Source organism: Tursiops truncatus, chromosome 9 (genome assembly GCF_011762595.2).
Source record: "Tursiops truncatus isolate mTurTru1 chromosome 9, mTurTru1.mat.Y, whole genome shotgun sequence".
Lineage (NCBI taxonomy): Eukaryota > Metazoa > Chordata > Mammalia > Artiodactyla > Delphinidae > Tursiops > Tursiops truncatus.
In genome coordinates this window covers 17,775,403-17,793,073 of record NC_047042.1, presented here as the reverse complement: position 1 = coordinate 17,793,073, position 17,671 = coordinate 17,775,403, and the positions used below count along the sequence as shown (strand labels likewise).

The following is a 17,671-nucleotide window of genomic DNA, read 5'->3' as shown; positions in this document are numbered from 1 at the left end:
TGGTTGTGCCCTACTTCTGAGAGATGTCCTGCAGTCAACTTCAGGGCAACCTCCTGCCACAGCGGCATTAAATGAAGTCGGAATTTATAAACTGGCTCAACAAGATGTTGAGATTCTACTTAATTTGAGGACAAACTGGCCTAACACTGGAAAATAAAGTGTCTTTTTTCCTTTTGGGGTTTTTTGTTTTTTTTAAATAAAGAAAAAGCCAGAGCCAGTTGGATTTCAAGTTATATGATGAAGTTCTGAATTAATGAAACCGAACAACTAAAAACTATGTAGAATCATTTATTATCTTGGACTCACAGTGTTATTAAAATGCTGACCATATTTCCTGAGTCTTCTTGTTCCTAAGAAAACAAAAACAAAAAGCTCAGAAGCCATGAAAACTCAGAGTAACTCCATTTACAAATATAAATGATGAATATGTCTGTTGAATAAAATACAAGAGCAGAGATAATAAATTATAATCAACTTTTAATTTTCTTTGCCAATTCAGGAAGACTGTTGTAGATGATCTAACATAACAAATAAACTTTTAAAAATCACTTTAAAATGTATGTTTAACTCTATGACATAAATCACAGCAAGATCCTTTTTGACCCACCTCCTAGAGAAAGGGAAATAAAAACAAAAATAAACAAATGGGACCTAATGAAACTTAAAAGCTTTTACACAGCAAAGGAAACCATAAACAAGGCAAAAAGACAACCCTCAGAATGGGAGAAAATATTTGCAAACGAAGCAACTGACAAAGGATTAATCTTCAAAGTATACAAGCAGCTCATGCAGCTCAATATCAAAAAAAGCAAACAACCCAATCCAAAAATGGGCAGAAGACCTAAATAGACATTTCTCCAAAGAAGACATACAGATTGGCAACAAACACATGAAAGGATGCTCAGCATCACTAATCATTAGAGAAATGCAAATCAAAACTACAATGAGGGGCTTCCCTGGTGGCGCAGTGGTTGAGAGTCCACCTGCCGACGCAGGGGACACAGGTTCATGCCCCAGTCCGGGAAGATCCCACATGCCATGGAGTGGCTGGGTCCGTTAGCCATGGCCGCTGAGCCTGTGCGTCTGGAGCCTGTGCTCCGCAACGGGAGAGCCCACAACAGTGAGAGGCCCGCATACCACAAAAAAAAAAAAAAAAAAAAAAAAAAAAAAAAAAAAAAAACTACAATGAGGTATCACCTCACACTGGTCAGAATGGCCATCATCAAAAAATCTACAAACAATAAATGCTGGAGAGGGTGTGACGAAAAGGGAACCCTCTTGCGCTGTTGGTGGGAAGGTAAATTGATACAGCCACTATGAAGAACAGTATGGAGGTTCCTTAAAAAACCAAAAATAGAACTACCGTATGACCCAGCAATCCCACTACTGGGCATATACCCTGAGAAAACCATAATTCAAAAAGAGTAATGTACCACAATGTTCATTGCAGCTCTATTTACAATAGCCAGGACATGGAAGCAATCTAAGTGTCCATCGATAGATGAATGGATAAAGAAGATGTGGCACATATACACAATGGAATATTACTCAGCCATAAAAAGAAACGAAATTGAATTATTTGTAGTCAGGTGGACGGACCTAGCGTCTGTCACACAGTGAAGTAAGTCAGAAAGAGAAAAACAAATACCGTATGCTAACACACATATCTGGAATCTAAAGAAAAAAAAAAAAAGGTTCTGAAGAACCTAGGGACAGGACAGAAATAAAGACTCAGACGTAGAGATTGGACTTGAGGACACAGGGAGGGGGAAGGGTAAACTGGGACAAAGTGAGAGAGTGGCATGGACATATATACACGACCAAATGTAAAATAGATAGCTAGTAGGAAGCAGCTGCATAGCACAGGGAGATCAGCTTGGTGCTTTGTGACCACCTAGAGGGGTGGGAGGGAGATGCAAGAGGGAGGAGATATGGGGATATATGTATATGTATAGCTGATTCACTTTGTTATACAGCAGAAACTAACACACCATTGTAAACCAATTATACTCCAGTAAAGATGTTAAAAAATAAAATAAAATGTTTATAATTGAAGTTCCTGTATCTATTTTGGAAATTCACTATATTTCCCGTAAGAAAACATATTATGAGATAGTGACTGAAATAGAATTGCTCTCATTTTCTACAAATGTCTTTCCATTCAGAATACTTCCTAGTTCCATTCCATGTGACAGTGGGCAACCTTTGCTTTGTGGATGAAACATTTCAGCTACAGCACTGTGCTACCATCATTCTCTGGGGTAGGTAATATAATTAAACATTTTTTGTTGAATATTTATGTAACTAATGATGAGATGAGAATCTTAAACTTTTTTCTTCTAACTTCTCCTTGGCCTTGGATTATGTTAAATAAAACTTTTAAACAAACTGAACTAGATTAGCTAGAGGCTTCCAGAACTATCAAGTTTTATTCCCTCCGCTGTTTTTTTTCTTTTCTGACTTAGCATTTAGTTAGTACTTTTCATGCTGTAATACCTCAAACCCAAAATTGTCAGGCTGGCATGCAGCCTATACTATTGATAAACATTTACGAAATCATTTTTAGGAAGTATTTTGAGAGAAATTTTATTACTCTATATACAGAGATTTTCCAACTAGTATATTGAGCTTAAAGCTTTTCTGTTAGTTTTTCTAGCAGATCGGCGCTTCTCTACCTCATTCTTTGAGAATTGCTGGGGTTTCCCATTGAGAAAAGAAGGAAGCTGCCTCTGGATCCTCCTAACCCCAGCATCCTCTCCCTCCCCTCCCCCCAGGCTTAGAGAGTACTGTCAGCCCTGCCTGTCCTCACTTTTTAGTCAGCTGAAAGTTTCAGGGGAATGAAATGTTTCTATCAGAAGGTAGGAACCTTTGTTTTAAAATGTATTAATTGTACTTCAAAATCATGCCACGTTATTTAAATATTAGTCACTTAAAAATAAACTCACACTTCAAGCATGAATTTTTCACAAGTTATTCCATGTCCATCATCTTTTAAAACTTCATCTGCAGTACACAGACCCAGGGTTTTTAGGGCTATGAGGATAAGAAGAAAGGAAAATTTAAAAAGTGAGAATTAGTTTCAGCTAGGGAAATTTACGGAATGACCACAAATTATTACCTCAATTTGTAGAAGATACTGACCTTCTTTATATTGTATAAATGATATGGATCCTTTATTCGAGGAGTCCAGCATCTGAAACATGGCTGTAATGTTAGAGTTATCCATAAAGAAAGGGAAAGCCATGCCTGATACTTTGGCAGTTCTCAGCTGTTCCAATATAGATATTAAATACTCTCTTGGTTTTTCTGTAAAAGAATAGTTCCAATTCTTTCTGATATGAAATTAAAATATGTCACAAATGGAAACAGTCATGTAACAATTATTAAATACCTATATTTGAAGTACTGTACAAGGCACTGGGAATATAGGCCTTGCTTACAGGAAAGGCAAGACAATAAACAATTAAATAATTATATACAAAAGTGCTCTACTCTGGATGACTGAATAAAAATGTCCAGAGATTGGATCTACGCATTTTTCAAAAAAGCTCCTCAGGTGACTCTTAATTTATGGACAAAGCTGAAAACCCTCAAAATGGAAAACATGATGCAGGAGAAAAGGCCAGCTAAAAGAAGGAAAAAATAGATTTTAAAAAACAACCATTTAGATTAATATAGTCCTCCAATTAGGAAGCATAAATGTTCATTCCTAACATAAGGGCAGTATTTTGGATAAACAGGCTTTCATCTAAACAATGTGAAAAATGAAAAATCAAGATCAATCCACTTTTCAGAAATAATACAGGTTAGTTATGGTAATAAAAGAAGCCAAAAGAAGTAAAAATGGTATGGCTTAGATGATGAATGTTCCACTGCTCCATCACTGTACTTCAATCCTAGGATTTAGTAGGATTGTGTGTGTGTGTGTGTGTGTGTGTGTGTGTGTGTGTGTTTGTGTGTGTGTGTGTGTGTGTGTGTGTGTCTGTGTATTTTAAAAGCTTTTAAAAACTGTCACTGAGAATTCCATACATATAATAAAAGTAGACAGAAAAGTATAATGAACTCATCACCAACTTCAACTGTTCAGTTTTGTGGCTGGTCTTATTTCACCATGATCCCACCTAGGTCCCCTCTTCCTGTATTATTCTGAAGTAAATCACAGCAATCACATTTCATTACTGAATGTTTCAGTGTGCATCTCTAAAAGATAAGGACCACCTTTTCTCTTTTTTGTTGAGCTATAACTGACATAAAATTGTGTAAGTTTAAGGTGTGCAATGTGTTGGTTTGGTACCTTTATACTGCAGTATGATTGCCACTGCAGTGCTAGCTAATAGTTCCATCACATCACATAATGATCATGGCTTTTTTGCAGTGGGAATAATTAAGATCTAGTCTCTTAGCAAGTTTGGTGTTTACAATACAGCATTGTTCTCTGTAATCACTATGCTGTGCATTAGATCTCCAGGACTTAGTTGCAAGTTTGTACCCTTAAACAACATCTCTCCTATCCCGCATCCCCCAGCCTCTGGTAACCACCATTCTACTCTGTTTTTAGGAGTTTGGCTTTTTTAGATTCCACATGTAAGTGATATCACACAGTATTTGTCTTTCTCTCTTTGACTTATTTCACTTATCACAATGTCCTCAAGGTCCACCCATGACAGCTGTTCTAACAGGTGTAACTTGATATCCCATTGTGGTTTTAATTTTCATTCCCCTGATGATTTGTGATATAGAGCATCGTTTCATGTACGTGTTGCCATTTGGATGTCTTCTTAGGAAAAATATCTATTTAGTTCCTCTGCCCATTTTTAATCAAATTGGTTTTTTGTCATTGAGTTATATGGGTTCTTCATTTATTTTGGATATTAGCCCTTTATCATATATATGATTTGCAAATATTTCTTTACCATTCCATAGACTGCCTTTTCATTTTGCTGATTGTTTCTTTTGCTGTGCAGAAGTTTTTAAGTTTAATTTAGTCTCACTTGTTGATATTTGCTTTTGTTGTTGGTGCTTTTGGGGTCATATCCAAAAATCACTGACAAGACCAATGTCAAGGAGCTTCTTCCCTGTGTTTTCTTCTAGGAATTTCACAGTAGCAGGTCTTATGTTTAAGTCTTTAATCCATTTCGAGTTAATTTTTGTGAATGGTGTTAGACAGGGGTCCAGTTTTCTTTTTCTGCATGTGGTTATTCAGTCTTCCAATACTGTTATCATGATACAATTTACACATCTAACAAAATTCTTAGTATTCTCAAATAGCCAGGTATTATTCAAATTTCCAGTTGTCTCACAAATGTCATAAATTGTAAACACTCTTTAAAAATCAGTAATCAAACAGAGTCCACACATTGTGATAGGTTATGTTTTTAAGTCTCTCTTAGTCATATAGGTTTCTCCTCCGTGTATTTCACTCCTTGGAATTTATGTGTTGAAACTAGAAGTAGGCAGACTTTTAATCTAATACAGTGCCTTTTTGTGCAACTTTTAATACATTATAGCAGCAAATAGGTTACTAAGGCAATCACATCATGTATGTAGTCTTCTGTCATTTCTTTCTGAACTGTATAACAAAATTAGAAGGAGAAAAATGTCCAAGTTTGATTTCAACTCACTACATTTCTTTTTAAGGCTAGAATATGTAAATAATGCTAATGGAACTTGGTATGTTACTTTGATGAAGATTTATTGCTGTATATCCTTCAGACTACATGAGGTGCTATGTCTATATTTGGAATCTATAATTTATACTCCACCTGCTTCTAAAAATGTTTTGAAAATGCTTACAACGTAAGTATATAAAGATATAAATTTTTTTAAACATGAAGGGAAGAGCCAAATGGCACTAACCACTGAAGTTACATAAATGTCAGCTGATAATGACCATCAGTTCTTCAAGGCAGACAAACTTCAAGTTCTAAGTTGTAATACTACTAGCTAGTATTTATTGAGCCCTTACTATGTGCCTCGTACTATGATAAACATTTTCTTTGGCTTACTTGATTTTCTCCTCACAACAGTCACTTGCTCAAGGCCACACAGCCAGTATGAATCCAGTCAGTGTGCTTCCACAGCTCCAAGATTCTACCACACTCAACTAACTCAAACATGGGAAGCACCTGCGACACCCAAACCTAGTCAGTCATGACAATCTCTCCAGAGTCTTTCTCCTCAGTAGCTCTCAAAGTCATCTGATCCCCACCACTGCCACAGCAGCAGTTCTCACCTGGGTGACTACAACTGCCTCCTTAAAAAAACTTCTGATTTCTTTAAAGTCATCCCCTAAAAATAAATACTCCCTCCTTCCACAGCATAGAATTACCACTGGGAAGGGCTGCCCAGCCAGGGGCTATATTTCCCAATATACCCTAGAAAAGGCCAGATTTTCCTACCAAATGACTTCAGATTATGTCAAATTTGGCTGTTAAATGAGTTATGAAAATCTGTTGGGTTTCAGAGCTTCTAGAATTTAGGGATCAAGGATGTGGGATTGTGGACGTTTTCTCACAACAGTAATAGCCCAACCACGCTGTGTAGTCTTATTTTCCATAACTCCCTTACAATTCCAAGGTTTTCAAACTAAGATACATATCATAATGCCAGAAGCTTTGCAAAGACCCAAGATAAAGATACTGTTTCTTCCTGAGCATCAATCATACAATAGTGAGTAATATGGAACATATTAGAAATGGATATACAGGGACTTCCCTGGTGGTGCAGTGGTTAAGAATCTGCCTGCCAATGTAGGGGACATGGGTTCGAGCCCTGGTCCAGGAAGATCCCACATGCCATGAGCAACTAAGCCCGTAAGCCACAGCTACTGAGCCTGCGCTCTAGAGCCCATGCTATAGAGCCCATGAGCCACAACTACCGAGCCCGCGTGCCACAGCTACTGAAGCCCGCATGCCTAGAGCCTGTGCTCTGCAACAAGAGAAGCCACCGCAATGAGAAGCCCGTGCACCGCAGCCAACAGTAGCCCCTGTTCACCACAACTAGAGAAAGCCAGCGTGCTGCAACAAAGACCCAACACAGCCAAACAAAAACAAACAAACAAAAAACCTTTTAAAAAATAAGTAAATAAAAGAAAAGCTACTTAAAAAAAAAAAAGAAATGGATATACAGTAGCTCCCCCTTATCCATGGAGAATACATTCCAATACCCTCTGTAATGCCTGAAACCACATGATAAAGTTTAATTTATAAATTAGGCATAGTAAGAAATTAACAACTAATAATAAAATCAATTATAATGATTTACCATAATAAAAGTTATATGAATGTGGTCTCAAAATACCTTACTGTACAAATTTAATGCCTTTTCCATCTTAACTAAGCACTTATGCACTGTGGCTGTAACATTTGCAGTCTGAACCACATCAGCAAAACTCAAATGAATTTCTTTTCCTTCTTCACAATTTCACAATTTCACAGGCTCTGGAGCCTGCGTGCCACAACTAGAGAGAAAAAACCCACGTGCCACTACTAGAGAGAAGCCCACGTGCCACAATGAAGATCCCACGTGCCACAACAAAGACCCGTCGCAGACAAAAATAAATAATAAAATCTTTAAAAAAAAGAAATGGTGAACAAAGGTTTTTCTTTACCTTTAATGTAAGCTGCCTAGGAAACAAAAATGTACGTCCTGGGCTTTCCTGGTGGCGCAGTTGTTAAGAATCCGCCTGCCAATGCAGGGGACATGGGTTTGAGCCCTGGTCTGGGAAGATACCACGTGCGGCGGAGCAACTAAGCCCGTGCACCACAACTACTGAGCCTGTGCTCTAGAGCCCGCGAGCCACAACTACTGAGCCCGTATGCCGCAACTACTGAAGCCCGCAGGCCTAGAGCCTGTGCTCCGCAACAAGAGAAGCCACTGCGATGAGAAGCCCATGCGCCACAATGAAGAGTAGCCCCCGCTCGCCGCAACTAGAGAAAGCCTGTAAGCAGCAATGAAGACCCAATGCAGCCAAAAATTAAAAAAAATGTACGTCTTATGAAAATAATTTACTGTGCTTCACGTTGTCATTATCAGGTCTTTGACTATGTAGGAAAAAAAACCTGACTCATCGAATTAAAAGACCTAATTTTTGTTTGTTTGGTTTTTTACAACTATAAAACTTTCTGTATTTGCCTTTGAAATCTTTTGTCACTTTGGTTGAATGGATAACTGAGTACTGTTTCACAGTGACCTGTGATTCTGTTTGATCACATATTTTCAGTGTTTTGACATTTTAAACAAACTTCCCAAATCAAATTCTGAATGAAGCTAAAAGAGAAATATTAATTTGCTTAGGCTTATTTGATATATTAGACTGCATGGGAAACACTATCAAATAAAAAGCAATATTTAACCTTCTTAGGTGATATTTATAAGGGATATATATCATTAAAATAAGTAATTCAGAAATTATATGAAATTCTTAAAAATCTATATCCTGGCATAACATTATCAGTCATAATTCCAGCTATTATCTTAAAACATTATATATCATAAAAGTAACCAAATTTCCTTGTCAATTGCATCATTTTTGGTGTGTGTATGTGAACACTTACCAGATCTTTTTTTTTTTTTTTTTTTGCGATATGCGGGCCTCTCACTGTTGTGGCCTCTCCCATTGCGGAGCACAGACTCCGGATGCGCAGGCTCAGCGGCCATGGCTCACGGGCCCAGCCACTCTGCGGCATGTGGGATCTTCCCGGACTGGGGCACGAACCCGTGTCCCCTGCATCGGCAGGCGGACTCTCAACCACTGTGCCACCAGGGAAGCCCTTACCAGATCTTTAACCATGACTATTTTTAGGTCCTTTGCCACTCACAGACAGTTATTGTTTTACTGTTATGCTTTCGCAAAAACGTTCCTAAAAAGTGCTTCATCTTCAAGAAGATTCATGGAAAAGACTCTGAAAAGTAAAGGTTTCTGATAATTATAAAATGATATTATTGAACTGGGTAAGAATTTCTAGAACTCTAGTGGAAAACTGATTCATAAAGCTGCCTACCAGGCTTCCCTGGTGGCGCAGTGGTTTAGAGTCCGCCTGCCGATGCAGTGGACACGGGTTTGTGCCCTGGTCTGGGAGGATCCCACGTGCCGTGGCGCGGCTATGCCTGCTCCGCAATGGGAGAGGCCATAGCGGTGAGAGGCCCGTGTACCGCAAAAAAAAAAAAAAAAATGCTGCCTACCAAGATCAACCAAAATAAGAATTAATTATGTAAGACTGAATGAACTGATGATGATTTTAATTTTTATGGTTTAATTTAAAACATTGCTGGTTCTTTAATGTTTTGTTTTCCAGATTTAAAGAGGCCTCTTTTCTCCTCTCTTTTAAGCTATCTATAACTTATTGCAATTTGGTGAAGTATATATTTGCAACAAAGGTTGAAACATTTTATCTTTTTCTCCCTACCTGATTCCTCCAGAATTTTGAAACTCTTACTAAATATTCTTACTTTTCATGACAATATATATATTTGCACAATGGAAACAATGGACAAGTTCTTGGTTTGGCTTCTTAGCCTAAAGAGACTTTAAAAGTCTAATCTGAGATTCCTTATGAAAAGCGCCAGCAAAGCAGATTTAAAAGAGTCCATACAAGCCTCTTAGATAACCTCATCTACCAGAGGGCAGACAGCAGAAGTAAGAAGAATGACAATCCTGCAGCCTGTGAAACAAAAACCACATTCACAGAAAGACAGACAAGACGAAAAGGCAGAGGGCTATGTACCAGATGAAGGAACAAGATAAAACCCCAGAAAAACAACTAAATGAAGTGGAGATAGGCAACTTTCCAGGAAAAGAATTCAGATTAATGATAGTGAAGATGATCCAGGACTTCGGAAAAAGAATGGAGGCAAAGATCAAGAAGACGCAGAAATGTTTAACAAAGACCTAGAAGAATTAAAAAACAAACAAACAGAGATGAACAATACAATAACTGAAATGAAAACTACACTACAAGGAATCAACAGCAGAATAACTGAGGCAGAAGAACAGATAAGTGACCTGGAAGACAGAATGGTGGAATTCACTGCTGTGGAACAGAAAAAAGAGAAAAGAATGAAAAGACATGAAGACAGCCTAAGAGACCTCTGAGACAACATTAAACACAACAACATTTGCATTATACGGGTCCCAGAAGGAGAAGAGAGAGAGAAAGGACCTGAGAAAATACTTGAAGAGATTAGAGTCGAAAACTTCCCTAACATGGGAAGGTATTTTTTGAGGAAATCAAAAAATACCTAAGACAAATGACAATGAAAACACGATGATCCAAAATGTATGGGATGCAGCAAAAGCAGTTCTAAGAGGGAAGTTTATAGCTATACAAGCCTACCTCAAGAAACAAGAAAAATCTCAAATAAACAATATAATATGGGAAAGGAAATAATCACCCAAGTCCAGGAAGCACAGAGAGTTGCATACAGGATAAACCCAGCAGAAACACACCAAGACACATAGTAATCAAATTGGCAAAAATTAAAGACACAGAAAAATTATTGAAAGCAGCAAGGGAAAAACGACAAATAACATACAAGGGAACTCCCATAAGGTTAACAGCTGATTTCTCAGCAGAAACTCTACAAGCCATAAGGGAGTGGCATGATATACTTACAGTGATGAAAGGGAAGAACCTACAACCAAGATTACTCTACCGGCAAGGATCTCATTCAGATTCGATGGAGAAGTCAAAAGCTTTACAGACAAGCAAAAGCTAAGAGAATTCACCACCACCAAACCAAAACCATCTCTACAACAAATGCTAAAGGAATTTCTCTAAGTGGGAAACACAAGAGAAGAAAAGGACCTACAAAAACAAACCCAAAACAATTAAGAAAATGGCCATAGCAACATACATATCAATAATTACCTTAAACATGAATGGATTAAATGCTCCAACCAAAAGACACAGGCTCGCTGAATGGATACAAAAACAAGACCCATATATATGCTGTCTACAAGAGATTCACTTCAGACCTAGGGACACATACAGACTGAAAGTGAGGGGATGGAAAATGATATTCCGTGCAAATGGAAATCAAAAGAAAGCTGGAGTAGCAATACTCATATCAGATTAAATAGACTTTAAAATAAAGAATGTTACAAGAGATAAGGAAGGACGCTACATAATGGTCAAGGGATCAGTCCAAGAAGAAGAGATAACAATTATAAATATATATGCACCCAACATAGGAGCACCTCAATACATAAGGCAACTGCTAACAGCTCTAAAAGAGGAAATCGACAGTAACACCGTAATAGTGGGGGACTTTAACACCTCACTTACACCAATGGACAGATCATCCAAACTGAACATAAATAAGGAAACAGAAGCTTTAAATGACACAGTAGACCAGATAGATTTAATTGATATTTATAGGACATTCCATCCCAAAACAGCAGATTACATTTTCTTCTCAAGTGCGCATGGAACGTTCTCCAGGATAGATCACATCATGGGTCACAAATCAAGCCTCAGTAAATTTAAGAAAACTGAAATCATATCAAGTATCTCTTCTGACCACAACGCTATGAGATTAGAAATGAATTACAGGGAAAAAAACGTAAAAAACACAAACACATGGAGGCTAAACAATATGTTACTAAATAACCAAGAGACCACTGAAGAAATCAAAGAGGAAATCAAAAAATACCTAGACACAAATGACAATGAAAACACGACGATCCAAAACGTATGGGATGCAACAAAAGCAGTTCTAAGAGAGAAGTTTATAGTTATAGAAGCCTACCACCTGAAGAAACAAGAAAAATCTCAAATAAACAATCTAACCTTACAGCTAAAGGAACTAGAAAAAGAAGAACAAACAAAACCCAAAGTTAGCAGAAAGAAAGAAATCATAAAGATCAGAGCAGAAATAAATGAAATAGAAACAAAGAAAACAATAGCAAAGATCAATAAAACTAAAAGCTGGTCCTTTGAGAAGATAAACAAAATTTATAAACCGTTAGCCAGACTCATCAAGAAAAACAGGGAGAGGACTCAAATCAATAAAATTAGAAATGAAAAAGGAGAAGTTACAACAGACACTGCAGAGATACAAAGCATCCTAAGAGACTACTACAAGCAACTCTATGCCAATAAAATGGACAACCTGGAAGAAATGGACAAATTCTTAGAAAGGTATAACCTTCCAAGACTGAAGCAGGAAGAAATAGAAAATATGAACAGACCAATCACAAGTAATGAAATTGAAACTGTGATTAAAAATCTTCCAACAAACAAAATCCCAGGACCAGATGGCTTCACAGGTGAATTCTATCAAACATTTAGAGAAGAGCTAACACCCACCCTTCTCAAAATCTTCCAAAAAATTGCGGAGGAGGGAACACTCCCAAACTCATTCTATGAGGCCATCATCACCCTGATACCAAAACCAGACAAAGATACTACAAAAAAAGAAAATTACAGACGAATATCACTGATGAATATAGATGCAAAAATCCTCAACAAAATACTAGCAAACAGAATCCAACAACACATTAAAAAGATCATACACCATAGTCAAGTGGAATTTATCCCAGGGATGCAAGGATTCTTCAATATACGCAAATCAATCAATGTGCTACACCATATTAACAAACTGAAGAATAAAAACCATATGATCATCTCAATAGATGCAGAAAAAGCTTCTGACAAAATTCAACACCTATTTATGATAAAAACTCTCCAGAAAGTGGGCACAGAGGGAATCTACCTCAACATAATAAAGGCCATATATGACAAACCCACAGCAAACATCATTCTCAATGGTGAAAACCTGAAAGCATCTCCTCCAAGATCAGGAACAAGACAAGAATGTCCACTCTCGCCACTATTATTCAACATAGTTTTGGAAGTCCTAGCCACGGCAATCAGAGAAGAAAAAGAAAGAAAAGGAATACAAATTGGAAAAGAAGAAGTAAAACTGTCACTGTTTGCAGATGACATGATACTATACATAGAGAATCGTAAAGATGCCACCAGGAAACTACTAGAACTAATCAATGAATTTGGTAAAGTTGCAGGATACAAAATTAATGCACAGAATTCTCTTGCATTCCTATACACTAATGATGAAAAATCTGAAAGAGAAACTAAGGAAACACTCCCATTTACCACTGCAACAAAAAGAATAAAATACCTAGGAATAAACCTACCTAGGGAGACAAAAGACCTGTATGCAGAAAATTATAAGACACTGATGAAAGAAATTAAAGATCATACCATGTTCTTGGATTGGAAGAATCAATATTGTGAAAATGATTCTACTACCCAAAGCAATCTACAGATTCAATGCAATCCCTATCAAGTTACCAATGGCATTTTTTTACGGAACTAGAGCAAAAAAATCTTAAAATTTGTATGGAGACACAAAAGACCCCGAATAGCCAAAGCAGTCTTGAGGGAAAACAATGCAGCTGGAGGAATCAGACTCCCTGACTTCAGACTATACTACAAAGCTACAGTAATCAAGACAATATGGTACTGGCACAAAAACAGAAACATAGATCAGTGGAACAAGATAGAAAGTCCAGAGATAAACCCATGCACCTATGGTCAACTAACCTATGACAAAGGAAGCAAGGATATACAATGGAGAAACGACAGTCTCTTCAATAAGTGGTGCTGGGAAAACTGAACAGCTACATGTAAAAGAATGAAATTAGAACACTCCCTAACACCATACACAAAAATAAACTCAAAATGGATTAAAGACCTAAATGTAAGGCCAGACACCATTAAACTCTTAGAGGAAAACATAGGAAGAACACCCTTTGACATAAACCACAGCAAAATCTTTTTTTAAATTTTTTGGTGGTACGCGGGCCTCTCACTGTTGTGGCCTCTCCCGTTGCGGAGCACAGGCTCCGGACGCGCAGGCTCAGCGGCCATGGCTCACGGGCCCAGCCGCTCCGCGGCATGTGGGATCTTCCCGGACCGGGGCACAAACCCGTGTCCCCTGCATCAGCAGGCGGACTCTCAACCACTGTGCCACCAGGGAAGCCTGCATGACCCACCTCCTAGAGTAATGGAAATAAAAACAAAAATAAACAAATGGGACCTAATGAAACGTAAAAGCTTTTGCACAGCAAAGGAAACTATAAACAAGACGAAAAGACAACCCTCAGAATGGGAGAAAATATTTGCAAACAAATCAATGGACAAAGGATTAATCTCCAAAATATATAAACAGCTCATGCAGCTCAATATTAGAAAAACAAACAACCCAATCCAAAAATGGGCAGAAGACCTAAATAGAGATTTCTCCAAAGAAGACATACAAATGGCCAAGAAGCACATGAAAAGCTGCTCAACATCACTAATTATTAGAGAAATGTAAATCAAAAGTACAAGGAGGTATCACCTCACACCAATTAAAATGGGCATCATCAGAAAATCTACAAGCAACAAATGCTGGAGAGAGTGTGGAGAAAAGGGAACCCTCTTGCACTGTTGGTGGGAATGTAAATTGATACAGCCACTATGTAGAACAGTATGGAGGTTCCTTAAAAAAATAAAAATAGAATTACCATATGATCCAGCAATCCCACTACTGGGCATATACCCAGAGAAAACCATAATTCAGAAAGACACATGCACCCCAGTGTCCATTGCAGCACTATTTACAATAGCTAGGTCATGGAAGCAACCTAAATGCCCACTGACACAGACGAATGGATAAAGAAGATGTGGTACATATATACAATGGAATATTCCTCAGCCATAAAAAGGAACGAAATTGGGTCATTTGTTGAGACGTGGATGGACCTAGAGTCTGTCATACAGAGTGAAGTAAGTCAGAAAGAGAAAAACAAATATCGTATATTAACGCATATATGTGGAACCTAGAAAAATGGTACAGATGAACCAGTTTGCAGGGCAGGAATTGAGACACAGAGGTAGAGAACAAACGTATGGACACCAAGGGGGGAAAGCGGCGGGGTGGTGGTGGTGGTGGTGTGATGAATTGGGCGATTGGGATTGACATGTATACACTGATGTGTATAAAATTGATGACTAATAACCTGCTGTATAAAAAAATAAAATTCAAAAAATAAAACTAAAGTCATGTATTTCCTGGTTCAATCTGAAATAAAAATGTGTGGTTCAAGCATTTGAAATAGAAAAAAAAGCAGTCGATACAATCACTGTTCTTAATGCACTTATGCAAATAATCAGATCAAGTTTATTGAAACTAGACTTAATTTGCAAACAAATTTCTCTTACTGGTTATCCTTTATAACAGTTGGGATGATTATAGAAAGAAACATTATGTTTTAGTAATACAGGTTTGTAGATATCAGATTTTAGTACTGTTAACCCTCTTTGAGGTTTTGTTTTCTACGTGTAAACTGGACTGGATCCTGAATTCTTCTAGTTTCTTCCAGTATTTGACTAGAACTCTCCAAACTAATATTTCCAATTTTCTCCCACTCTTTTGACTCCAAATCACTATGAAACTCAACTGCCCTTTTCCCAAAGCCATACAAGTTAAAGCTGGACAACTTGACATAAACCTCAGAGAAATCACAACAGCTCACGAGCGGGCAATCTGCATGCTTGTTTTTACATGGCCACTCAGAAGCTCGCCAGACACATTCAAACTGCAAGCCAGGAAAATCCATTAGACTGTCACTGCCATCCTCATTCCACCATCTGGAGATGCTTCAAACTCAAATCTACACATTTTCTCAAATGGCTGCTCTCCGAACTCAGAAACTGAATTTATAATTTGCTCAAACTATTAGCCTTTGTTTTTCTTTTGTTTCCCTAGAAATGCCTCTTGTTAAATTACCTGATTGCTCACAGCACACAGACACCTCATTTAGTTGGAAGCTCACCTGCAGCGCGGTCTCCTAAAATACAACATCCTCCCTTCATTCTGTCTTGAGGAATCATGAGGATACGTGATTGCTAACACACCAGGTTGTGCCTATGTAAATAACCTTTAAAAACTGAAACCTAATGGCACATTAATCCAAAAAAATTGTCGGTTCACTTAGAAAGGTAAAACTTAAAAACTGCTGGTTATAACCCATTTGAGTTATTTAACTGGTTAAATCTTGGGTCCTGGGAATCTCTGCTCTGGACCATTTTTCAATCCTTGGTTATTATTTTCCTTATAGTTATCATATTAACCTTTCTAATGTGTTGTACACTCTCGAGGGTTTTAAATGCCTGTCTCCAGCCACTCGCATGCCAAATGGCATTCATCAGAATCACACAACTGGACAAAATCAACAATAACCATATAAAGAATTAAGATAGTGACCACACGGCTCTCCTGCCTAAGGACTCAACTAATGCAAACAGTGTATATGCGATTCTTCAGCCTGACTACATCAACAGTGGTAACCAGGAATAATGCTATGCTGGTTGCTCATACTCTCCGCCCACGGAGAGAATGACCAAAAGCAGGAGGGGGCAGGGGGGTATTGTTAAAATCAAGACCAAATGGAAACCAGCCTTGAAAAATTCCCTGGGCAGACAAAACCAGTTAAGTTACACAAGCAAAGCTTAATTTAGCTTATTTTGCAAGACTAACTTGACCTGGGTCATTTCTTGCTTCTGCCTCTGTAAATAAGCAAAATTTAAACTGTTTCCCAAGGTTGATATGAAGTAACCAATTCCCTATCATTTAAGATGATGATAATATAACCAATTACTGTGAAGAATAAACAGTCACTATCTTCTCACCATATAAGCTGCTTTTTAACAATATACCGCTGAGCCTCATTCCTTGTTTTGGTTTGAGTGCTCCTGGCTTTCAAACTATCTTTTTGGTGTGTGCAAAATAAACTTTACTGATTACTACTTTGGTGATTCATTGGCTTTACTTCTGCTATTTCTGAAGTTTTGACACACACACATTTACATATATGTCTGCATCTAACAGCAAAAGACTATTTTCACCACCACAGTACCAGAGACCAGCAACAGATGGTAATTAGTCACTTTTTCAAAAAGTAGGTTTTTAAAAATTAGTTTGATAGCAACTTTTTCCCAGTGCATTAAAAAAGTGCACTCCTTTGTACTGTTTTTTTTGATTTTCTATTTATTTTTAATTGTTGCAGAGTTTTTGCTGGTTTATCATTTTAAAACAACTAGAGAGAACCTGATCGCCTTATATAGGATCATATTAGTTGGGTGGCTTTTGGCAAAATTGGAATATTTGGTTTTTATATTTCCTTACCTAGAGGCAAATGGACAATTTGGGCATTTTGGACACTCCATATGAGACTAGTAAATTACAATTCTGCACCCTGGGGAGAAGCACATCGAGTCACTTTCACCTTAACATAACTTTTACATTTACAGACCACACAAAAATTATGAAATGATCCAAACTTTGTAAGGGAATCAGACATAGAAAGCATGTCAGGAAAATCTATCTCCTCAAGAATATCCTTCCTTTTACCCTATCAGTTTTTTTACCAGCTTACAAACTCTTTGAGGGCAGGGATAACACTGGAAACATCTGTTGCTTACCAGGCATAAGGATGATTTATACATTATTTGTTTAATCTTCCCCACGTTGCCATGAGATCGGTATTACTATAATCCCCATCTTCCAGAAGAGGAGACCGAAGTTCAGGCTCTTGCCCACTATCACAAAGTAGTAAGGGGTGGAGCCAGGAGGCAGGCTGCCGGACCTCGGAGCCTCTCTCCCA

At 37.8% G+C, this 17,671-nt stretch overlaps 1 protein-coding gene across 14 annotated transcripts in view; it reads right to left on the bottom strand.

Moving 5' to 3' along the window:
• Positions 1–17,671, bottom strand: part of ATXN7L1 (ataxin 7 like 1) — a 360,884-nt gene that overhangs the window by 87,061 nt on the left and 256,152 nt on the right. For 6 of the 14 annotated variants that reach the window (XM_073810162.1, XM_073810168.1, XM_073810170.1 and 3 more), the window contains 3 exons: positions 3,142–3,193; positions 2,946–3,033; positions 273–350 (listed from right to left, as the gene is read on the bottom strand). The exons of 2 other annotated variants lie outside the window; for them this stretch is intronic. In XM_073810162.1, the coding sequence (XP_073666263.1) occupies positions 314–350; positions 2,946–3,033; positions 3,142–3,193 (177 nt within the window). In that variant the 3' untranslated portion in view covers positions 273–313. Of the gene's footprint in view, positions 1–272; positions 351–2,945; positions 3,034–3,141; positions 3,307–17,671 lie in introns of those variants that run through there. 6 more of the 14 variants (XM_073810164.1, XM_073810163.1, XM_033862913.2 and 3 more) reach the window with 5 other exon arrangements.